At 38.0% G+C, this 25,413-nt stretch overlaps 1 protein-coding gene across 6 annotated transcripts in view; it reads left to right on the top strand.

Moving 5' to 3' along the window:
* SORCS2 (sortilin related VPS10 domain containing receptor 2) overlaps positions 1 to 25,413 on the top strand; it is a 535,446-nt gene that overhangs the window by 467,301 nt on the left and 42,732 nt on the right. For all 6 annotated transcript variants that reach the window (XM_058023757.1, XM_058023756.1, XM_058023755.1 and 3 more), the window contains exons 12-15: positions 3,437 to 3,513; positions 10,709 to 10,800; positions 12,267 to 12,374; positions 24,759 to 24,879. In XM_058023757.1, coding sequence (XP_057879740.1) covers positions 3,437 to 3,513; positions 10,709 to 10,800; positions 12,267 to 12,374; positions 24,759 to 24,879 — 398 coding nt within the window. The remainder of the gene's footprint in view (positions 1 to 3,436; positions 3,514 to 10,708; positions 10,801 to 12,266; positions 12,375 to 24,758; positions 24,880 to 25,413) is intronic.

Below are 25,413 nucleotides of genomic sequence, written 5' to 3'. Positions count from 1 at the left end.
GTTTCTCACCTTCTCCTGTCCCTTGGTCACAACAATAACAGTTGTGCTCACATGTTATTGGGTGCCACACTTACCACAAATATATTTTATGAATCTCATCAGATATGTCATGGAAAGGTTCAGAATTTCTCAGTTCTACTTTGACTGCTGCTGTGGCTTTGTAGTTATTTGTTTGCAGTGTTATTAATGTCAGGATTTTTTAGCATTTCATTTGATGTGAATTGGAGCTGTTGTAAAGGGGTTTATGGGGTGCCATTACATGCACTGTGTTAAGTTAGCTGGTTTATCCAGTAACACAACATTCTACAAGGTAGCTAGAGTTTAAAATTATGCACTTTATTTTAAATCTCAAAAAGAACAAAATGCTCCAAATCTTTGAAGTTATTTTTTATTAGCATATTGAAAAATAAAGTTAAAACAATGTAACTTTTTAAATAGAGAAAACTCATAACTCTTTTGTCACACATGTTAAATAGAAAGGTTTGCTAATAAAAGTGGAGGGAGTTCTCTTGAATCTTTGAAGGACTTAGTTTTATTCCAGTTCTACTTTTTCAGTCTAACAGCTTTCAGAGTGGCTTTTCTGTGGCTTATAAAACTTATGCATCATTATGTGTTCCTGTGGAAGTTTCCTTCTGTGTGTCACATGTCAGGTTTGGCTGCTTGGGTGCTTCCCTCTGCACTTTGCAGGAGCCTGCCTGTCTCCCGTGGTGCTGCTGCTTTCCTTCTTTTGGCCTTGCCTGCTTTTTCTGTCTGAATCCACTGATACTCTTTTTCAGCAGGCCATGGTCTATGGTACCCACAGAGAAAACTTCACTTGCGCTGAGAAGTTTTATCCTTCCTTACAGAAAAGTGTTTTATGGGTTTGGGGTTTTTTCTGCTTGAAGACTTTGTTTTACAAAGTTTACAAAATTACGTCATATAAATGTGTGTCCCCAAAAATCTGGAAGTAGTGAAAATTACAGCCTTCATTAATTACACAATTAAACATTGTGTCAAAAGTCAGCAGGACTGCATGCACCACTTCTGGCCTTCCACCCTCGGCCTATTGATGGCTTCTCTTCAAAGGTCAAACATCAGTGAAGTCCTTTTTCCCAAAGCAGTGTCCCAGATTCTGTTCCTGTTGGCATCAGTTATGGTTTAGGCAGAATGAAAAGTCTCTGGAATTATAACTGAGCCCACCAAGTCCTTTTGCTCTTTTATTAAGAAAAGACAGTAAAGGTAAAATCAGAACTAGAAAAAGTCATGTCTGTCTTTTAACGGAGCCGCAAATACAATGTTGCTAATGTCATTATTAAATCAGCTGGATAGAAAAGGCTTTTTAATGAAGCACAAGTAGATGCTGTTTGGTTTACAGAGTAATTTTCCATTAGCAAGGCAATTTACCACTGAATTCTTTAAAGAGCAGATCCCTAGCAATGCTCAAAATAAAGGCCTGCTCATGCAAGTAGAATTCAGTAAGTGGTGAAAAGAGGTAGAATAAACAACATTTATTCAGGAGCAAAACTAACACTACATTTATTAAAGTTATCTGTGTAAAGAAGAGTGTAGACTGATGGGAGCATGTTAGATTCTAGCAAGCAGATAAATATTTCTGTTTTCAGCTATCCTATAGAAAACATTCTGTGATTAACTTCAGTAGCACAAGAATATGTCCATTTGAAGGTGATACAGCAGTGAAAAGTATAACAGAGGAAAGTAAGAATAGCAAAAGAAATGTCTTTTGTATATGCAGTTTATCAAATCTTCCTTCCCTTCCTTCAGCCCTGAGCAGGTAATTTCTCATTCATATATCCTTCTAGTGATCAGATTAATCTTAAAGCTGTATTTGGGGAGAAAATATAACTGAATTAATGTCTTCAGCTTTCCTTTTGGAACTATTTCATTTGTTTATATTCATGGGAGGTCTAGGTTAGATATCAGGAAAAGGTTTTTCACCCAGAAGGTGATTGAGCTTTGGAAGAGGCTCCCCAGGGAAAGGGTCACAGCATCATGCCTGCATGAGTTCAAGAAGCATCTGGACAATGCTCTCAGGCACATGGTGTGATCCTTGGGATGTCCTGTGCAGGGCCAGGAGTTGGATTCAATGATCGTGATGGGTCCCTTCCAAGTCAGCATATTCTATGATTCTATGAGCAACTAAATCTTTATTGAATTATGTGATAAATGAGGGAATGTGGAGTGTGTTGGAAAGATGAAAACCCAAGAAAAACCCAAGAATGAGAAGTGGCATCTTCTGAACTGTTAGATGCAATTTAAAGGAATTAACTGACTCCTATAAATTCCCTGATTCAATATAAGTATTCCAGTCCTGTCTGGGATGTATTTAGAATTAAAGGAGGTAGAGTTATCTTATTAAAGAGTGGAGCACATGCACCCTTGATGGTCTAAATAGAGTGTGTATTTTGGGCAGTGGGTGCTGTCATTCCTCTTGGGAACCTTTCAGCAAGCACACTCTGTATAAACAGATCTGGTGTAGTGGTTTAAAAACAGCTATTTATATAATACACAAGTGAAATTTCATAGTGCTGTTCTAATCTCAAGTGTTTTCTTTCATAATCTCTTCTGCTTAAGAGGATCTGATAATTTTCATCTTATTTCTACAGTGAAAACATTCAAACCATATATTTAAGTCTAAATCCCCAGGAGGATATCATTTTAAAGGAATATTGTGCCATGCATGATTCTCCCCTAGAACATTAAGCTGCCTGATGGTTTAATAATTTGCTATTTGAAGTACTGCATGTTAAAAGATGGAGATCTCTGTACTTGGGACTGCATCTGCTATCATCTTCCCTAAGTTTAAAACTTCTCTTAACTTTGAATTCAGTTAACTGAATTCCCCTCAGTGCTATTTGTCAATATATTCAGTAATTTTCTGCTTTATATTTAGGTAAATCAAATAATTCTGCTTTCAATTATTTTGTATTTACTCTTTTTCAAAAGCCCTGTACCCTCTTTTTGTGTTGCATATTTCACCAGATTCTAGTCTAGCTACCACTTCATCAAGTTTTAAAGATAAAATATTTCATTTTAACAGTTTGAGTACAATGTGAATAACTTCACAGAATATTATTAAGGTCAAAGCTTCTGAATTTATGGATGTTTCATACTTACATCTTAAATATATGTTGTTTCATAATAAATTTTCAGCATGCAGGAACAAAACTAAAATGTTGGTCTCACTTCTGCATTTTGGTATTAGAATCAAGCCTCATTGCTTCCACCTATGGACAACCTAGCAATGAAAAGGAGGACTTTGAAATTGTACATATGTGTTTGTAAAGGATTTTGCTGGTTCTACCAGAAATGAAGTAAGCCTGCTGTGTTTAGTTCTTGCTCTGACCTGGAAACTTCTGACTCAGACTGGCATCAGGACTAGATCCAATCTCTCTTGCTCATGTGGATGCAACCCTTGTTTTCTCCTCTTTTGTGACAGGTAACCTGGGGTCCCAGCTGGTTGAGTATAAAGAAGAGATGTACATAACATCTGACTGTGGCAACACGTGGCGTCAGGTAGGAGGCATAAATCATCAAAGGAACCTGGAAATAATTCTAATGTACCAAATGTGATGAATTATGTAATGCTTAACTAATCTTTAGATACTCACTCTTTTGAAGGAGGTGGTATTATTATCTCCAGTTTGCTTGGAAGCTAAGAGATTAAGAAGGTGATTTTCTAGGACTCAAATTGATCAGGCTGTCAGGTTCTGCTGAAGTTCAAATATTTTGGTCTTTTTAAAGATCCTATAAGTATCTTATGCAAAAAACATAGTGTCTGTTTTGGTTTTTAATAATTTAAGTAATCTTCCTATGCTAATGATGAAGTGGACTTGGACTAGATCTTGCAGTACAAACATTCTGAGCTAAAAGACATAGCTTAGGTACAGGGGCAAAAATTCTTCTGCTTCATAGTCTGAAAGCTGTTACTAATGCATAAAATTTTTCTTCATTGAAACGGAGACAGTTAAAAGATATTTTCAAAAAAAATAAAATTTTTTAAGTCGTTTGGCATGATTTAATAAATTCAGGGACTACAAATACCAAAGTGTTAAAAAGAGAACAGTGATATCATAATGCTACTTGAATTCTGGATGGCTTTTTCTTCCACTGGCTAGTGTCAGTTCAAGCATTTCACCTTTCTCATGTGTTGTTTCCTAAGCTGCTCTGTCTCAGTGTGGTGGGTTTGCCCTGGCTTGGTACCAACCTCTCTCTGTCACTGCTGTCCTCAGCTGGACAGGGGAGGGAGAATATAACAAAAAGCTCATGGGTAATTGGTTGGTCACCAATTACCATCACAGGCGAAACAGACCCAACTTGGGGGGTATTTATTTGATTGCCAATTAATAGCAGATTACATCTTACATCACTTCCCCTTACCTCTCCCTTCATCATGGGCTCAACTTATTAATTTTCTACCTCCTCACCCTGAGCCACACAGGGGGATGTGGAATGGGGGCTGTGGTCGGTTCAACACACATATCTCTGCTGCTCTTTCCTCCTCACAGGGAGGACTCCTTACACCCCTGCTCCAGTGTAGGGTTCCTCCCACAGGAGACAGCTTTCAATGAACTTCTCCAACATGAGTCCTTTCCATGGGCTGTAGTGAGTTCTCCAGAGTGGGTGTTTCCCATAGGCTGCAGCCCCTCAGGAGCATGCTGCTCCAGCATGGGTGTCCTCTGAGATCATAAGTCCTACCAGCAAACCTGCTCCAGCATTGGCTTCCTGTGGAGTCAGAGCCTCCTTCAGACATCCACCTGCTCCATCCTGGGCCTCCATGGGCTGCAGGTGGATCTGTGCTCCATCCTGGGCCTCCATGGGCTGCAGGTGGGTCTCTGCTCCACCCTGGGCCTCCACTGGCTGCAGGTGGATCTCTGCTCCATCCTGAACTTCCATGGGCTGCAGGTGGGTCTCTGCTCCACCCTGGGCCTCCACTGGCTGCAGGTGGATCTCTGCTCCATCCTGAACTTCCATGGGCTGCAGATGGATCTCTGTTCCACCCTGGGCCTCCATGGGCTGCAGGTGGATCTCTGTTCCATCCTGGGCCTCCATGGGCTGCAGGTGGATCTGTGCTCCATCCTGAACTTCCATGGGCTGCAGGTGGGTCTCTGCTCCATCCTGGGCCTCCATGCATTGCAGGTGGATCTCTGTTCCACCCTGGGCCTCCATGGGCTGCAGGTGGATCTCTGCTCCATCCTCAACCTCCATGGGGTGCAGGTGGATCTCTGCTCCATCCTGGGCCTCCTTGGGCTGCAGGGCCCAGCTGCCTCACCATGGGCTGCTCCAGGGGCTGCAGGGGAACCTCTGCTCTGGCCCTTGGAGCACCTCCTGGCCCCTCCTTGTGTACTGACTTTGGTGTCTGCAGGGCTGTTCCCCTCTCATATGCTCACCTCTTCACTCCTGCTGTAGTTGCTGTTGTGCACTTCTTAAATACATAATCCCAGAGGTGCTACTGCTGTCGCTGATAACTCAACCTTGAGTTGAGTCAGTGGACCAGTGGCATGTCCATCTTGAAGCTGGCTGTAGGATGTGGGAAAGCTTCTCTAGAAGTGTCTCAAAGAAGCCACCCCAGTGGACTTACCTGCTACCAAAACCTGGCTGTGCAAACTCAATGCACTCAGCATAGGGTTATTTTCTTTCTCTGTATATGTATATAGAAACAATACACTATATCATATCGATTCTACTTATAATAGATATCCAGGATTTAAAAAAGCATCCTCAAAGGACCAAAGTGTTTTCAAAAAATAATTTAATTTCAGTTAGTTCAGCTGAAATAAAATTTTGTTATTTTTAAAAACCATTAAGTGTGAAAATATTCTCAGTAGTGTTACTGACTGAGCTTGGGGAATTTGAGGTTAAAAGGGAAAAATACAGACAGTTACTTATATTGCTGTTGTAGGGTTCCATTAGTATTCTGCAGAGTACTTTAAAAAGAGTTGGGTTATTTTTGTAATGATAATGTACTTTGATGTTTAAAAGATAAAATTTTATACCAAAGTCCATCTTGAAATCTACTATACAATAAATAGGTGTGTAAATGCAAAAGCCTTCCAGGATTTACAGTGGGTACTGTGTTGTTTAATACTTCTCAGAGGCCTCTCATAATTTCTTGTCAGCATTTGCCAAAGTTTTATAGTTTTTCTGGGGTGAAAAATAAGAAGAAAAGAGGAATGAGATCAAAATAATATTTTTACTGCTTTTTATTTGTAGAGACACACAGGTAAATGATATATGTTACAACATGACCCTGAGGTGCCTAATTATGCTGTAAAATCAACCACAAACTGATCCCTCATTGTGACAGTCAAAATGGCAAACAACATTGCTAGCTCTGTATTAATTGAAACTCTTCTGAAGCCCTTGAAAGAGCTTGCTAAATTCTAGTATTTGTGATCAGAATGAAACTGTAAATTATTTTATGTATTTCGTGGCTTCGCTGTGCACAATTAAACAATTCTTTTAGAGGACAGCAGCACATTTCCTTTCTCTGCTGGAGTTCTTACAACAAAAGAGAAGGCTTCAGTCAGGTGATACAGGAATTTAGATAATTCAGTAAATTGCAGGTCTTGTGAGCTGGTGAAATCCTGTGCTTTGGCACAACACTTTGTCTGAGTTTAAGTCTCAGCCTTGGAGTCTTTGTGGTTGTCATTAATGAGGGCCTGGCACCTTTCTCACAAGCTCACATGATGTTACTGAGCTGTGTACAGAGGAGGAGAGGAGCATTTTGTGCTTGGGTAGAGAGACAGAGAATGAAGAAAAGCAAACATAAGAGACTTTGGGGAAATTGTAGTGCAAGGAATTAATTAAACCTTTATTGACATAATAGCAGCATTGGTTCATAGGACTGTGGATTATAGGACTGTGGGGAAGGTCAAAGATCCTGTAATTCAATGATGTGCTCTGAGAATCAAACCTTCCATAGCTTGCATTTGATGTGGTCATGTAAGGGTTCAGGAAGACTTACCTATAAACACAGCCAGAGTTCATAGACAGAAATGAATGCTTAAATAAGAGGTTTTGAAATTAAGTAAATTCTGGTGATAAATAGAAATATCCAGGAAAAAAATCAGAAGGTTGGTGAGGTGGACTGTAAATACAGTCAAGTGATATGCTGGTGTCAAAACCCACAAATATAATATTATTAATTTTTTTGACCTCTGTGTTAGGTCAAACATCTGTGTTTAGATAACATAGGCCTGTGATAGAGGCACAGTATCAAACATGCTTGAGATCCCTGCTCTGCTGCTACAAAGACCAAAGCAGAGTGGTAAATTTGTCTGTTCAAACCCTGCAGTACAGCAGGCTGGGTGATCCTCTGGCATGCACTGAGCTCTGCAGTGTCTGCATCCCCACTTGTATGTCTTTGCACAGGTGCTGCTTCAGGGCTCCCCTGGTTGGCCAGGTAATGGGGATAAATTTATTATTGCATTTCATCCATGGTTTTGTGGTTGTTCCTGCATCCTGCCTGTGTCAGCTCATACAAGGAACAAAACCAAGAATTGTTATTATAAACAACCATAGTACCACTTGTGCTAGTTTCAGTTGTTCTTCTACCTTTCTGTTGCATAGCTGAGCTGGTTGTTGGTGTATCTTGAAACCATCACTCTTTTGTTTGAAGAAAACTGAAAATTGTGGCAATGTACTGTACAACATTGCCCTGTAAATAGCAGTCGTGCTTTAGGAGATGATTGGCAAGCAGCTTAAACATCCATGCCATGAACTGGACTGTAGAAGAAAGGAATCTCACCTTGACATTATCATAAAATACATAGGCTTAGAGTCATAGAATCCTTAGAAAATACACTTAAGATCACCAAGTCCAACTGTGAAGTGCCTAGTGGACCATGCAGATGTAGCCTAAGGTGAACTCATGTTTATTTGAAAGATTTCTCTGTCTATTACACCAGGAGAACAATATAATAAAATGTGTTAATGAACATGAAATATTAGGATACTCTGTTAAGTGCTAAGGATTACCTTATGTATACATATGAGTGGTTTTATTTTATTATAATACTGGTATCTGTTCACAAGTCTGGTTGCTGTTATTATGTTAACAGCATCTGTTACAACACTGTACCTGAAATTCAGCAAAGTATTTATACACTAAAGAGTAAGAGAAAAGTCTGGATTTCAGAGGAAATGGCATAAATAAAAGGAAGAAGTCAGCAATAATAAACCTTTCACATTTGATCTGCTACCAGAGTAGCTCTTGCAGCAACAAAATGTTCAGCAAAACTAATGAGGTTGCAGAGAAAGCCTTTTGGATGTCTAGGAACTAAATCTAGATCTCTGGAGCTTTAGTCTGCTGGTCTTTTGTTGGAATGTTATTTATCTGTGTCAAATCCTTGTGTATCAAAGCAACTTGGAAAACCTTTGGTTAAGTGAGAATACATGTTTTCCTGCAGGCATTTTAGGAGATAGATGGTAACACTTATAAGCACAACAAAATAGGATGTAATTCCAGCATTCCAACCCTGAGGATGTCCAACTGTGGCTCATTCTCTGTAGAAAAGCTTCTGTTTACAGATTTAATTTAGTAATGGATATCACTTGAAATAAAAAAGTAATCTCAGGAATTTTTGTTTATTCTTGCAACTTCTGTAATGCAAAGTAAAATTGCATGGCATCTATTTTTCTAGGAGCACTTAAATATGCTCTCACTGGTTTCATGGAGCTGTCCCAATTTCTTCCAACAGATATTCTGGGCTAAAATAGCTGCTGCAGTGTTGGGACAGACGTTGAAAGGAAAGCATTTACAGCTAAAGGAAAAGGGTAGAATAGGAGTTGATATTGTGATTATAAAGCACAAAATGTGCACAAAAAATTACAGAAATAGGTTATAAAAATCTTTTGCTGTAGTGGCTGGCTAGTAGTAAGGATCAGAATAAATTAATTGCCTGCTTTAGTTAATGAAGAGATGTTTATCAGAATTCGTGGCCTGCTGTGAACCTCACATATCTCATCTTCATAGATCTGAACTTCATCTCTCATGCTGGCACCACCTTTGCCTCAATCCTTTGCAAAATGTTTGTCTTGGGCTTTTTTACCAGAAAGTAGAGATAAATATTTACCTTTGTGATAAACAGGCATGAAAGTGTTCATTCTTTTCAATGTATTGAAGATGAAGAATTATTTTCATAAGGCTTTCATACATTTTGTTTATAAAAAAATTGAAATGTGTGCAAGAAGAGCATGAAATAACAACTGCATTAATATGCCTTTAACATGTCCTCTGTGCTTTATAGTGTGCTAAAGCAGGGTTATTAAAATGAAGAACCTACCATGGTGCTTTTCTGGGAAAGGCTGATTTGCATTAAGTGGTGCAGGTATCAGCTTCCTTTATCTTTGATGCTGAAGCTATGGGAGACTTAGTGTCCCAGCACCTCCTGTTGCATTTTGGTTTGAGGGAAAGGTCAAATAAAGTTTAGAGGAGGATCAAAACTCTGCTTGCTTATCTGACTCCAGCTGATCTCATCCTTTTGAAGTACATCTAAAATTAATGTCTGTCCTTTACGGAATTCTCTTCTAAAATACACAGCTGGGGGAATGAGTAGGTTGGACTATAAATGCCTCATATCAGGGGTTTGCCTGTAAATTGGCAACACTGAAAAACTGATCAGACACTTGAAGCCCTAGGATTCCCATAAAATATATTCTTACTAGATGAGAGGAAGACTGAGTTCTCAACCCAAATTAAATGCTTCCTATTTTTCAAGTAATTGTGAGTGTTGTGCTGTTAGATATTTTCACCCCAGCTCCAGCTCAGTCTTTCTGAGAAATCCTCTAAATAAAGCATTTCATTTTGCCAAAAGAAGAAAATAAATTACTATTGTCAGTATTTTTTCATTTACAAGGCAAAGTAAAGCTAACCTTTATCATTTTCACCTTTGCTTTGTGAAAGCACACAGGAGACTGCATGTTTGTCTATGAAGGCTAAGTGTGTATAATTCTCACATATCACTTGGTTTTGTGTTTAATGAACTACAGAGGTTAATTACAAAAGTAAATCCTGTCTTAAAACAGATTTTAGATGTAAACCAGGAAAGGTATCTACCTGTGCTTTTATTTTAGTACTGCTAGTAACCTCTAGAAAAGGAATTAAAATAATTTATGAAGTTTTTAATCCTTTGTACCATTAAATCAATATTACATGTATCTTGGTTCCAAACTCACAGTGGTCTCCATGAGACATCACATAATATTTGAAATAAAATCACTGACACTGGAAATGCAGAAAACATGCTGGCACCAATTATTTCATGTTCTGTAGGTTCTGGGGAATATGTGAGAAAGTCACAGACAGCAGTACTTTTTCTTTTTTTCTTAGAATTAGACTGAAAAGCATTTTATTCTGCAGGATACACAGAATAAGGCAAACACCAAAGTAAGGTGATGGGTCACTTGGTGATATATAACAGGAAGGAATGCAGAATGGATGCTATGAGAAATATAAGCTTGGGCTAAAATCACTTTAGGCAGTTTAATCTGACTGTGATTTGAACCTGAACATTTTCTGTTTCAGCTTCTTAATTTTCTTTTCTTTTACAGCTGGGAGAAATATAAGACTTAACACGAATTTATGTTCTTTTCAGTTTGAAGTGTGGACATTATAAAGCATAAGTCTCCTAATTCTTGTTTGCTTGTTCATTTTATTTCAGCTGTTTTGTACATTTGCTTAGCTGACCTTTCTTTGTCTGACTTGTAGGTCTTTGAAGAAGAGCACCACATCTTGTACTTGGACCATGGTGGAGTTATTGTGGCTATCAAAGACACCTCTATTCCTCTGAAAATACTCAAGTAATTCTACAGTCAATTAGAGTAGAGCTGTTGTGTACTCAAGACCTCAGGCAAAGTTCAGAGTTTAAGATAAGCATTTCATTGTGATCATGTATGAAGCACAGGTGGAGTCAACTTAATTTAACATTCATTGAGTCAACAAAAATGCAGTTGGATTTTTACTTTAAGATTACTCCATGGTGCTGAAGATACCATGGTGTCATGCATTAATCATAATAAAATTTTCTTGCATCAGTGTACGCATTTTTTGCTTAAAAGACTGTTCTGGAACTCTACAGCAGAAGCTGTGTTCAGCATAATTGTTTATCTGCTGCTGGCTGGCACCAGCAGTGCATGTTAGTGATGCTCAGCCTGTGCTGCATATGTGGCTTACGTGGGCAGTCAGGAGAGTTCATTGGGACTGTTAAGTTTCTGTCCTCTCCAAGGGCCACAGGGAAATTGGAAAACAGCCCTGAGTTTCTCTGGCAAGAGCAATTTAATGTAGAGTGTGGGAGCCAACAGGTGAAGGACTTATTTGCGCTTATGTGCTGTGTAATTTGGTGTGCCAGAATCACAGCTCATCTGAGATATTCATGCACAAAGTAACTGCAGTGTGCATAGATCTTCTCATAGGTGACAGTGCAGCAAATGGCCTTCTCAGCCTGGAAGGCAGGAAAGGTTTGTTGCAAAGCAGTTTGGTATAGAATATCAAGTTTTAGACTGCATGATAGTGCAGCAAAACATGGTAACCTTGTGTAATGGCACACAGAACTATAATCTTCAGCATAAAAATACATCCTTAAAAAAGACATTAAAAGACATAAAAAGACATCTTTATCACTTGTGAATTGGCTCATTTTTGCAGACCTGTGTTATATACATGAATAGGAACTAGGCTCTGTACCTGTACCTAGGCTCTTTTTTATCTGGACTGAAAGCCATCATTAACCTACTGTCCAAAAGACCTGAAGGAAATGCACAGAAAAAAAGAGACTTTGGGATGCACATTAGAAATATGTTTTGCTGATTCATCAGTATCTTTTGCAAATGTTTAAGTGGATGGTAGCAGCCATGAAGGGCCATCCTCATACTGGTGCCTGGAGTTAGTGCACCTCCCATGTTGTACCAGGTGGCCTCATGTTTCACTGGCCTCTGCTTAACAGGCCTTTAGCTCAGAGACTACTAGAAAGAATGAAATGTGAATTAATTAGCTTTTGAATCTTCAAGGTAGCAAGATAATTTGTTGACAAAGCTGTTTTTAATCGACCTGAGGAATTTTATTTTTGTGGAAAATTTATTACACCTTCTCATAAAAATTTGAATCCCTGGATAAGGTGCTGAGAAGATCACATTAATATCATGCACGGTCTAGGCACACTCTATTTTGTGAATGAAAATCATAAGCTTTAGTAGTGAGGGGATTTTTGAGTGCATTCTGCTTTGTATACCAATAGCTGTAAATTAAAGCATTTTCTGCTTTTTTCCAGGTTCAGCATAGATGAAGGCCAGACCTGGAGCACACATAATTTTACCAGCACTTCTGTCTTTGTAGATGGACTACTTAGTGAACCTGGAGATGAGACACTGGTCATGACGTAAGGTTTTGGTTTCACCTCTGTTTTCAGGGCTCTCTCTCTGTATGCATTTGCATAGATTTTCAACTGTGCATGTTTGAGATGATCCTTAAGTCAGTGGCTTTTGCTTCTCACAGTCACACAGACACTTACAATAATGTCTGAACCTCCCTGGTATGTAACCTGTCTTTGAAATCATCTGACTGCAGTATTTCAGATTTTAAAGATTATGTTCAAATGAAATCTTGCAAAGTTACCACTGGGGAGAGTGGAATAATAGGACTGCTTTACAAATCTGAAAGATGCAGGGGAATAAATAACTATTTCCTCTTGGGTATTTTTGTTTTCTACAGATTTTTAGTCAGATCAAAAATGTTAAATATCTATTGTCTTCACTGTGTAAATAACTATAGTATTGTCTTAGTAAATAGCACTGCAGTACTTGATGTAACCAAGCACTGTGCTATCAAATATTTGTTTTTATTCTGTGCAGTGACAGAGGCAGATGCTGTGAATAGAGTTAAAAATAACCGAATTCTGCAACTCAGAATTGTTTATCCTGTTTATCTGTGTTTTTCCAAAGGAGCAGGGACATCTGGATCTGAGCTGCACATTTTGCTCCATCTCTAGGATAAATGCTAGTATTTTAGAAGTGTTTGAGAGTAAAAAACACCTGTCCAGTAGGGCAGAAAGGCACATGCTGCCTGCAGCCAGAGAAGGGAGTGCAAATAGGTTGTTGTGTGTGCTTCTGTTGTAACAGTTTGTGTGATTCTTTATATTCAGCTCAGTGTGTTCATGACAAGCTTTTTCTCCCAGGAGTTACAAATAGAGCTGCCTTTGACATGTGCTGGTAGCATTTTCCTCAGGGAAAAATAAATTAATAACCCAGTGTATAAAGGACCCTCAGCAAAGCAGAAATCCTACTGTATGTAATGTACTTCCAAGGGTTGTGCCAAGTTCATAACACTGTGCAGACGTGGGGTTTGGGCTGTTGGTTGTTTCTCTCTTTCTTCACTGCCCCATTTATCCTTCCTTATGCATCTATAACCTGAAAAGAACAGTATTATCCCATATCTCTCTCTTTTTTTCAATACAGGTTTATTTATTATATAATGTATGCCACATGGAGACACTTATGCCTCTGAATGAGGGATTTCCATTGATTTCAGTAAAAGTAGATGGATCAAAAGCTTATCCCAAACTGTACTTAATAGCAGATAAAGTGATGTGTGGTGACTATATGCTCTGGGCTTGGGTTCTTTCCTTATTAAGTATCATTAAAAACAGTGATTCTGTGAAGATGTGCTTAAATACCTGGCTGAATGGGCTAAAGAGCTCTTGTAAAACATAATGCCTGTCTAAAATCATCTATCTAAAGTACATGGAGCTGCAGCTAGATTTGGTGCATGAACCCAATCTGACAACAAAAGCATCGTGTGACTTGTATATATCCAAAGGCACAGCAAGAGTCTGACTCTAGTGTGTCATGCCAGGCTTGTGGGATCTTACTTTTTAGCTAAGTTTACTGAGCATGGACAGCATCAAACATTTAATAGCACAAACTGGCCCTGAAGATTCGTGCAAATTTCCTACCAGATTCTAAAGACAATGAGAGGAATAAACCTGCAGTATGTGTTCCAGTGTTGCCATTGTACCAACTTCCTGGTCTCTCCCACTGCTTTTGACTGTTTTCCCTTCAGGGTGATGTTGTCAGCCCAGTGGTGCTCTGTCTGACTTTATGTCAAGACCTTGTGTCGTTCTGTCTGGCTTAGTCCATTTTTCCTGAAAACCTATTCTTGTACTAAATTATTGTGCTTGATTTAATCTACAGTGATTTGTTGTTTTTGAGAAATACACATTCCCTGGAAAAAAAAACCAGAAATCAACTATTCTATATTTTATGTTGTTAGAAAGAATTTTCTTCCTAGTAGAACATGGTAAGATGACCTTGTAAATGGTAATGGAAATAAATTAATTGAGGAATCCCCAAATCCATTGCCAAGGACCTAGTCTGATATATTTTCCTAGTACGGGAATTTGATTTTCTTCCTTTGGTATGGAATGTGCTTGAATAAAGACTTTGAATAAAGAGTATGATGTCAAAATCCTCATAAATTAGTAGAGATAGCATAATTCTGAAGTGGGAAGGTAATAACTGAAAAAATGTGCAGCAAAATTAAGGAATAGATAGTATTTCATTTAAAGCTTCTAGAATAGATTCACAAAAGAGTCAAAAGAATATTTTACATGTCCTGAAATTGACTGTTCAGGTAAAATCCTGGTTCCACTGAAGTCAGTCTGTGTGTAAGAGACTTCTCATTCTCCAGCATGGTGTCTGGGATATTGACTGGTCTTGTAAGTGGCTGGCACTTGAATTCCAGTTCTGTCCTCATTTGTCCAAAATCACAGAATCATAAAATCGCAGAATGGTTTGCGTTGGAAAGGACTTTTGAGACATTTAGTTCTATCCCTCCTCTCATGGGCAGGGACACCTACTAGAATAACTTGCTCAAAGCCCCATCCAGCCTGGCCTTGAACACTTCCAGGGATGGAGCATCCACAGCTTCTCTGGACATGGTCCAACACCTCCACATCTTTCTTGTGCTGGGGACCCCAGAGCTGGATGCTGCACTATGGATGGGGTCTCATGAGAGTGGGCAGAGTGGCAGAATCCTCTCTCTTGCCTTGTGGCCTGCAGTGCTTTGGATAAAGCATTCCAGGATAAATTTGGCTTTCTGGGCTGTGAGCACACACTGCTGGCTCATGTTGAACTTCTTGTCAACCAAAACCTCCCACTCCTTCTCATCAGGGCTGTTTTTAATTCATTCCTCCACCCATCCTGTATTTGTGCTTGGGATTGACGCAAACCAGGTGCAGCATCTTGAATTTGGCCATGTTGAACTTTATGAGGTTCACACAGGCCCGCCGCTCAAGGCTTCAGGGTCCCTCTGGAGGGCATCCCTTCCCTCCAGTGTGTCGATTGCACCACACAGTTTGGTGTCAGTGGCAGATTTTCTGTGGGAGGACTTGATCCCACTGTCCATGTTCCAGCAAAGGTGTTAAACAGCACTAGTCCCAATACTGACCCCTAAGGAATGTCACTCATTACTCTTTTCTATGCCAAAGTGAAGTGGTCTAGTAGACTTTACTGAAGAAACAGGAAAATGTGAACCTGGTTGCCTCAAGTCTACGTTTCAGAAAGTTTTGTGTTTTCTCCAAAACAGAGAGGAAAGCCAAATGTTAACTTGTCAAAAGTTTTCATAAAACTCTGTTGTCATCTGTCAGTCAACATTAATCTAAATCATTCATCGAAATCCCCTGCAGTATTCAAGATATGTACATACAAATGCTAAGGAAAATATGTTTTATTCCATTGTGCTCTGCAAAAGACTTAGTTAAGATTTTTAGGAGTTTTAGTGGTAAAGTATTCAAAAACTTTAGGAGACTCATTCTGTTTTCAATCTGTCTAGATTTCCATTTCTAAAGAGACCTAGTTAGGAGTTTAGAAAAGATAAGCAATTAAGTATTCATAAATTTTAGGGAACTTGATCTGTGTAAAAATCAACCTCTAAGTGAGGAGCTCAAATCCAGTATTTATTGCTAAATTAATAAGTAAGGTTTGCTAAGAGATTTTCTCAACTAGTGTATTTTCATCAAAATAGTGCATGGACTAGTAGGTTTTATTTTGTTCTAAATTTGTAAGAACGAAAGTTACTGCAAGCCCATTGAACAATACTTAACAATATTTTATAGTTGCAAAAATTACTTGCTAATACTGGATTGAGTAATGGCCTGACTCAGTGCAAAAGGAAGAATTTTTGTGTGTCTGAAATATTGATATTCCTCTCCAGAGGAAATAGTTAATGTAATGAAAGTTTCAAACCTGTTTGAAATGCTTCTAAATCACATCTCAGCTTCTGGGAGTGTTTCCCAAACCAGGTTATTTAGATTGCAGTGTAAACCCAGTAGGCACAATAACATATGGTACCACAGACCATAGCCCCTTTTCAAAGGCCAATAAGAGGTTACATAAAAGAACTGCTTTTCTTTATGTCAGGTAGAATTAAAATCTTCCTTGTGGGTAATTGTATTTTTTCCAGAGGGCTATTTTTTTGTATTGTCTCACAGAATAACAACTTTGGATGCTGCTGGGAACTTTATGGCATCTCTGAACTCCTGCATACATATTTTGCTGTCTGGAATGCCCATTGTGTTCCTTTGGGCTCCTGGGTGATCATGGAAACAGGAAGATAGTCTAATTTTAACTTACTCAAAACCAGGTTAATGTTAATAGGCGTTAGATATTAGGTAGAGCTGTCTGGATTTTTGTAACTGTTGATTCTGCTAGGAATGTCAACCTCACCTTTAACAATGTCAATAGCAGTCAGCATTACATGTACTTTTTCGGACCTTATTGTCACACATGGCAGGACATTCGTTTTCCTGTCCTCTGAGTATCTTACTAGGTGAAGGTACTTCTCTGTGTTTTGAATTCTTCTCTACTGACTTGCTCATACTGCAACACTTATAAGAGGTAGATAAAGGTAGAGAAAGCCTCATTACTATGGAGAATAGCTGATTTCTGAAGGCAAATTCTGGGTTTTCTTTTCAGCTAGTTAATCTCTTGAATGAGAATCATTGCTCAGTTGTGAAATGGTTGTTCTGCTCTTTGCTTAAGAAGGAACATATCTGAGAGTAGATAGAGGAAATGTGGTGAAAAAAAGCATTGAAAAACAAACTGCTTCTTCTGTTTCAATCTAATCTAGATATCAGCTAATGCAGATGTACAGATCTCTGTTTAGCAGCGAGCCTAATGCTTTTGCTGTCCCCTCTGTGGACACAGATGTTAGCAGAGCAAGTCACAGCATTGCAGTGTCACCACCAATTTGTGACTTTGGAGTCAAGACCTGGTACTGCCCCAGTCTCTCACTCTCACTCAAAAGAAATTTAGTGGGTAAAGTTTGTTCTTTAAATTTCTTTCCTTACAGTTTCATATTGTAGACAGAAGCACAGGAACAGGATGCTTTCAGTGTCACTTTAAAACCCATATTTAGTACATTTTTAGGACAGATCTGTTAATATATTTGAGTAAGAGGAACTGAAAAGTTAGGAATTCATGTTCTGTAAGAATCTGTTATTACCTTGTCCCTATTTACTGGAGGAGAGGACAGAAAAAGGTGATGAGAATTTTTCATTCAGAATAGGTTTTGTGTAATTTTAAGCCCTTTTCACAGAGAGAGTGCCTGAAGCTTTGATCCTCTAACTATGCTTCCCTTTTGGTTTCTATTTCAAATAAATTACCATTGCAAACTTAGACAACAACTAATTTTTTTTAACACTTTATTTGCTTTTGGTTGGGGCCTCAAAGTATATTTTGCTCTCAAAATGAAGAAACCACAATTTAGATGACTGTAGTGTATTAACTCCAGCTCTGCTAGGTGAAGTCTGAATAAAAATTTCTAATTGTGAGAGATTTTTCAAATATATGAGTAGGAAGAGTATTAACTAAAGAATCCTAACATTTTGCAAGTCTCCCAGATTAATTTGATCTCTAAGTAAGATGAAAACAGAGAGTTGAATTATGTAAAATCTATCCTCTACAGTGTCATATGTTTCTCTTTAAACAATTTTGTTCACTGTCCGCCTTGTATTTACTTCTGCATAAGACATTAGGCTAGGCACTAAATCTGCAATGTTTTCCAAACAGCATACGTGTTAAAAGGTTGTTCTTGGACAGGAATTTATCAAATAGATGGGAAAAAATGTTGGATGTAATTCACAAATATCATGGAGCCACTGAAATCCTGGCTGAAGTGGAAGCACCCTGATTCTGCTTTTCCCCAGCACTTCTCAGAACCTAAGCATTCATTTCCATTCTTTTTTCCCCAAAAGAGCTAAAACCAAGATGTTTTGGCATTAAAGAATGAATGGCAATTATTAGCTTATGGGAACAGGAAACAATGAAAAAACATATTTTGGTTCAATTTCAACTAAATTGTTTCCTCCCTTCATTTTTCACTTTGGCAGCCAAAAAAAAAAAAAAAAAAAACCAACCCCAACCAAAACTCAAAAAAACCAGCCCAACCCAGAAACCCTACTCTTCTCTTTAGTGTATTAAGTATATGCATGTGTTTGTAGTTTAAGGCATTTAAATCATAGATGTCTCAGCATATTTGCACATGATCTCCTGTATACACAAGCACTTTTTATGTGCAGTTGCTTTATGTAGGCAGGTGTCTAGTTTTGCACATGGAAGCATTCATCATTTCTGTAGCTGCAATTTAGGAAGGCCACTGAAATGTGACCTCTGTTATGTTCTTCTGGAGAATTAGAAAAATATGCTGAATTATAATCTTGATGTGTAACAGACTGCAGCTTGAATCTCACGTTACTTGCAGCCATTTTACCAGAAGGAACCCTCTGACTTGTTTAGGTTTTTGTTGATTTTACTATGGTGTAATGGAAGCAAAGACAACTGTTGGAAGGAAAGCTCATCTAATAAAGATTCACTTGTCATTTTCTCCTTTGAAAATAATAGGCTTTAAATGTAAGTGTAGGACATATTCATGGCTATCTCTGCCAACCCAAATTCCCTTGGAAACTCTTTCAATAATAATAGTATTCCTGTGAGTTAAGAAGAGCACTACCTGTTGTCAGTGGCTATACTGAAGAACATCCTTCCCTGCCACCATCTCATCACTTTACTCCTCAGCTAGGTATTTTCTACACAGATTTTGGCAGGTCTTGCTATATGTTCAAAGACACTGTAATAATATGAACCACAACAGGCAGAACAAAAAGAAGATTGTCACATTGATTTGCTTTTTCAAGGATATTTTCATCATTCACTGTAAAGGTCTATGTGAAGCAAAGGACGCAGCTCTTTGAAGTCACCATAAATTGACAAGACTTCTAACTAATTCTTTTATGTAGAAGATAACTGAGAAAGATGCTGGTTTTTTAATGTAAATGGTCTTTGATATCTAGTGAACTGTAAGGTAGCTTGAATATTTAATCTGAAATTTCAATAGTCTTATAAAAATTAGCAGAGAGGTCTGAGAGTTAAAAAATATAAAAAACATGAGAGTTAAAAAATATACAAAACCATTCTATTTCCTTGTCATATGAGAGGAATACTGCTGGAAAGGAGACCTCCTATTCGGAAAAAGACATTAATATAATTTTTTGACCTTCTGTGACTGACATTTTGACAATTCTGTGACTGCTTCCATTTAAAAGGAGATAGAAAGAATTTTTAAAACAATTAACTAGCATCTCTCATAGTGTGATTTCCTTTCCCACCATGATGATATACTGACTGTTAGCTACTGAGGTTTAGCTCTGTAAAGAATTTTGGGTACATGCTTGGACAGCTTTGCTTAGGTGCTCTCCAGAGGAATTTAGACATATTATCCAAGAGAGAGCCCTTGAGATGCTCATCTCACCTGTATGTGGGGCCCTCAACTAACCCTGATTCAAATCCTAGGCTTTACTATCTGTAGCTCTATACTTTTGAAGTCTCTTTCAAAAAAACTGGAGGCCACCCCCAAGTGGCAAATGAAATGAGCAGAGTATGCCAACAGGGCAGCTCATCACCGTGCAGACGCTGTGCAGTGTCCTGTTCTGAACATCACAGCTGATGGCACACTCATACAGAGGAGAGCAAAAGCCAGTGCAGCACTTGGAGATTAAGGCAGTGAGTCTAGAATGAAAGAGGCTTCTGATTTCAAACAAAGGGACTGTGCATCACACAATTGTTCTCTGTAGTCCTCAGCACAACTGCAATAGTTGCACAGTTTTAGTTGCTACGTTAAACATCTGAATAAATTCCCCACGTGACCTTTGTGGCCTTGGTAGGAAAATCCTGCAGGATCACTCCCACCACGCTGAGGTCTTTGAGTGTTCTCAGGTATTCATGAGTAAAGCAAAACACAGGGACAGGAGATGACACAGCTACTACTGCTCACCTGAGCAAGGAATCTCTATTGAATAGGTCTTGTCTATTGAACAGAATTTACTGGAAAATATTATCATTGCATATAATTTCTGTTAAATTAACTCTGCCTGATTATGAGCTTTATCAGGAACAGAAATAACTAGCAATCCTCCAGCAAATAGTTTAAATGAGTTAGCTTAAAAACTGCATTAAACTGTCTTATCCATCAAATGATGCAATCAAATTAAAAAATTATGTGCTCATAAATGAACTAGGAACAAATGTACAAAGTTGTTATGGCAACTGAAACACTGAAGTTAAAATTATGGATCCTAAATCCTTGCAAATAAAAGTAAATTAATTTCCAAGGTAATTGGAATTTCTTCCAAAAATTATTTATCACAGCATCATCTTTTATAGTTTCAACAGAATTGATTTGATGGCTTTCTAATGAAATATAGTTAATCAAGAGGAAGGTTTTAGTAGCTTATGAATTGCTATCATCTTGATATATAACTTCTAGTCATCAGTTACACTTGCTGCACCATTTCAGTTTTTTTCATTCATATTATTTTATTAATCATAAATATTATATATTTTGCACCTGAGCGATTATATTGTGATTGCTGTTATGTATTGCTTTATTGTAGCTCATATTTTTGTCTAATCCATTGAATCCTACTTAATACCTGCCTTAGTTACTTTGAAAAATACTTCTTTTTTATTCTAGTTATCTTTAGCAGCACATTTAAATGTGCTCATGTGAGGTGTCTGCAACACATGCTACTGCAGCAAGAGCATTAATAATCATTAAGACTTTTTTTTTCCAACAGTTTGCTAAAATGGATGTGTGTAAAATGCTTCATTCCTTGAAAAATTTTCTCTAGGAGTTACAAAGCTGTGTGTCTGCATTTTTAATGGAGTTTGTGACTGTATTGGGACACTTTCTTAAATCTTTAGGATTTTATTTAAGCCAGGGAATGTTGGGAACACTGGTGTCGGTACTGTGCTCTGTGAGAACGTCATCTTCAGTCACAGCCTTTTGCTGGACTCCCTCCAGTCATTCCATCTCTCTCTTGTACTGGGGAGCCCAGAACTGGACCCAGCACTTCACACGTAAGCTCACCAGTACTGAGGAGAAGGAATTAGAGAATAATGTGGCAGTATCTTTTAAATTGATCCTTGTCCTTGGTCTTTCTTGCCCTTCCTCTAGGTCTCTTTGAAGACAGCTCTTTACTCTATAACAAGACTCTGCAAACATTTTGTTGTACAGCTTTATCTATTCCAGTGAAAACCCCAATTCTTTCAATCATTCTTCATTGGTTACATTTTCTAAGCAGCTTATGAGTCATTTTGCCCCTTTTCAAATTCATTTTTAGTGGGTCTGTAAATATGCATATAAAACCCAAAATTTGACATATTATTTTTCCAGAGGCTTTACCAGTGCCAAGTTTATCAAAATAATTACCTCCATGTCTTCTGTTTTTGAGTTCTGAATACTAGCTAGAATTAGTCTTCCTTATTTTGCAACATTTCATTCTTGTTTTAATTCCACAGAATTACCCATGTGTTTTATTTGATATTTGAAAGTTATTTTCCATTTTGTTTCCACCTTTGATATGGGTTTGGGTTTCTTTTTTCCCAAGGAGTACTTTTTGCTTGGTTTTGGAGTATGTCATCATATTGATTTCTGAACATTGCTTCCATCATGTCCACTCCCTTCTTTGTGTGTTACCGGCAAAATTTTTTGTCTTTCTTATTTGATCACAATTTTTAATGAAAATATTGACTGTGGACCCATCATATCTTTGTGATACATATCTCAAAATATTCTTTATTTGACAACTAACTTTTGAAAATGAATTCTTCTGATTCAATATATATTTCCATTCCTCTTCACAGTGATTTTATCTGCACTGTTTTCTTTTTTACATTGAGACAATGTCAGGTAGAAATGTGTAACAGTTTTAACAAAGGTCAAAATATGCTACATTTTTTTTCTTTCCTTTATCCACTAAGCCAGTTACCCTGTAAAAGGAGAAAATTACATTAGTTTGACATGATTTGGTTTTGATAAATCCGTGGTAGCTGTTTGTTATCATTTTAATTATCTCCAAGGTGCTTAGAAGTGGATAGCTCAATAATTTTTTGGTATCTCTGTGGATATCAAAATTAATCTCCAACTCTCTGAGCTCTGTTTTTCTCTTTTATATCTCTGGTTCTATGTACACACATAACTGTGTATGTGTGGTTGTGTGTGCATATTTGTATATATAAGCAACATCTTTTCCTTGCCATAGTTATTTGGAATCATCCTCTTGAGATTTCAAAGATGATTAATAATAGTTCAGAGATTATGTTTCAGGAGAATGTCATTATTCTGTTCTGCCTTGAACTCAAAACACCATCTCCTTTCTTCCCCTTTCCTTGACTAATCTGCCTGAGATAGCTGACATGAATGGAGGAAATTTCATTTGTTCTGTAGAAAATACTTTTCTTGAGGCAGGAGTGAAGCTTTAACAGGTCTTGGCTACTTGCACTTGCATGTATATTTTTATGAATGAGTTAATAAAAGAAATGTAGTAAATTTGTGAAGTTTTGTGATGCCTGGAGCAGCAATCACTGAGGTAGGTAGTTGCATAAGCACATAGTGAAGTCTGCCTTCTGTTAGTACCTTGTACGGGGAAACAAAGATTTTAGAAAAAAGGTACAGGACATTTTGCATACAAAAGACACTTCATGTCTGTCAGCAAACCCAGTCATATTGAAACAGGCATTGTGGAAAAAGCAAGAGACCACCTAAGTAGACACTTTATTGAGTATGTAACTACCAGTGAATAAGATTATATGGTGACAGCAGCTCTTAGGATCCAGCTGAACCAGAAAAAAGAACCAAACCCTTAGGCTCAATGAGAGAAATGGGACCACACACCTATGTGCACATACAGCCAGTGGACTGAGCCACATTTCTTAGTTTGTGTGCATTGCTTCTACTTCTGAGCCATAAGTACGTTTAGAAGGAAAGGGATTAGATGATCCAAGTCCTTTAATCTCAGAGCCTTAAAAGAAAAGAGTAAGAAATACAAACTAAATGCTTATGTTTGTGTTTAATTAACTGCACTGCTTGTGGTGTGGTTTCCTGTGAGCATGGGTTATTCAGTCATTATAATGGGAGCAGTGTGAGCAATAACCCATTGATATCTACGCCTCTCTGCTATGGAGGAGAAGCAAAGGTATCAGAAAGGAAAGGGGGAAATCACTGCACATCTTTAGTCTCTGTGAACTGTTTTTCAGCCTTTTTGGTAGATTTCAGAGTTGTAAGCCATTTACCAGGGAGCATGCTTTGTGTATTGCCTCTGTGCTGTAGAAAATCAGTCACTTCTGGTCCACTCCAGTTCCAATCTGAACCTGGAATTCAGGACAAGAGAAATTACTGGGCACTGCAAAATGATTTTAGTAAAACTGTACTGTTCCTGCTGTGCCTGGATTTGGACTAAACTGAGGGCAAAGCAAAAGGAATTAATTACTTTGGACAATGATACTAAAGCTTGGAATATGAACTCTGTGCAGTATGAACAGCACAGAAATTGTTGGCTTCAGAATTAACCTTAAATTCTTTGGCAAGTAAGTCATATAAGCTGATACAAACCACAAATACATTTTACTTTTGCCCAAAAAAAGTCTTTATCCTTTCTGATTTGTTGCTGGATGTCATATGTACCCATTTTGTTTTGGAAATAAAGATCCTGACTTAAAAATGTTGTCTGCTTTGAAAGTGCAGCTTGTTTTTTAAAGCAATGAGATTTCCTTTTTTTTTTTCTTCGCCCCGCAAATTATACCATTTGTGGCTGGTTTTTGTTATACATTGAGCTATCTGAAATGAAGAGACTCTGAATTCTCCAGCACACTGTGAAGATGTAGTGTATTCCTTAGAAATTAATCAAATATCATGATAATGCTGTGAGTTTAACACTAGCACGTTGCCATCTGAAGACTGTAGAAATTAACACAAAATCCCACAAGAAAAACAACTGAAAAAATTGCAAATCATAAGGAATGAGCAACAGAGCTGGGAACTAACTCTGGTGATCTGGGATTCTGCTCCCTGATCTGAGCTTCCTGTCAAAATCTGAGAGATCTGTCTGTTTCACGTAGCAAGATAATAGACAAAATTTTTTATTCCAAATTAGAAAATATTATTCCCTATTTAATTTCTGGACAGTTTGCTAGGGAAAAAACTTTTAACATATGAGTTTTATCTCTTCATTGTAAAGTTTCATACAATTGACAAATGTTTCCTAACTAGACTCATTGTACATAGAAGAGGAATAAAAGTGGAAGAAAAATTAACCTGGGACCTTTTAGCAGAGAATTACAACTGTGGATAGGAAAAGATAAGACTGAAATTTTGAATCTCAGCTGTATGGTATTTCTTTGCAGTAAGAGTTTCCTTTTGGTCTTTTGTTCAGAGTCTTTGGACATATCAGCTACCGTTCAGACTGGGAACTGGTGAAGGTGGACTTCAGACCGTCCTTCCCCAGGGAGTGCACTGATGAAGACTATGAGTCTTGGGAGCTCACAAATCTGCAGGTATTCATGGTTTTATGTTAATCGACAACATTTTTCCATAGCTTTCAGATTCATATGGAGTTGTGTGCTAAGAAAATGTTTCCAAATTGAATTTGGATGCTACACCCACAGCTTAGTCTCCTTATGCTGATTTCGCTGGAGTTTAACGTCAGAGAGGATTTTGTGTTCCCTTTGGTACTGTGATCTGTGTCCCAAAAAAGGCAGAAGTATAGCTGGGGGGCTGCCATAATAATAGGTGGTCCTGCTGGGTTGGGAAGCATGTCCCATAAAGTGAAGTGTGTAATATTGATTGAAACAATTTCAACATGCAGTCATGTTCTGCCAACTTCCTGACCACATACCATATTCATATATAAATTGCCATAAATGAAGTCCATTCCAGAAGTAATTTAGGATCTCAGTGGACCAATTGTGTAATGGAGTCCAGTTGTTTTGGGCAATACCCTTTCTGCATAGTGCATTAAGGCTGTGCTAATCATGATGCTCTGGCCAAATCCACTTTTCAGAAGCTAAATTCTCTGTACAAAGTACTGA

This window comes from Melospiza georgiana, chromosome 5, assembly GCF_028018845.1.
Source record: "Melospiza georgiana isolate bMelGeo1 chromosome 5, bMelGeo1.pri, whole genome shotgun sequence".
Taxonomy (NCBI): domain Eukaryota; kingdom Metazoa; phylum Chordata; class Aves; order Passeriformes; family Passerellidae; genus Melospiza; species Melospiza georgiana.
This window is presented reverse-complemented; position numbering and strand designations above follow the sequence as displayed.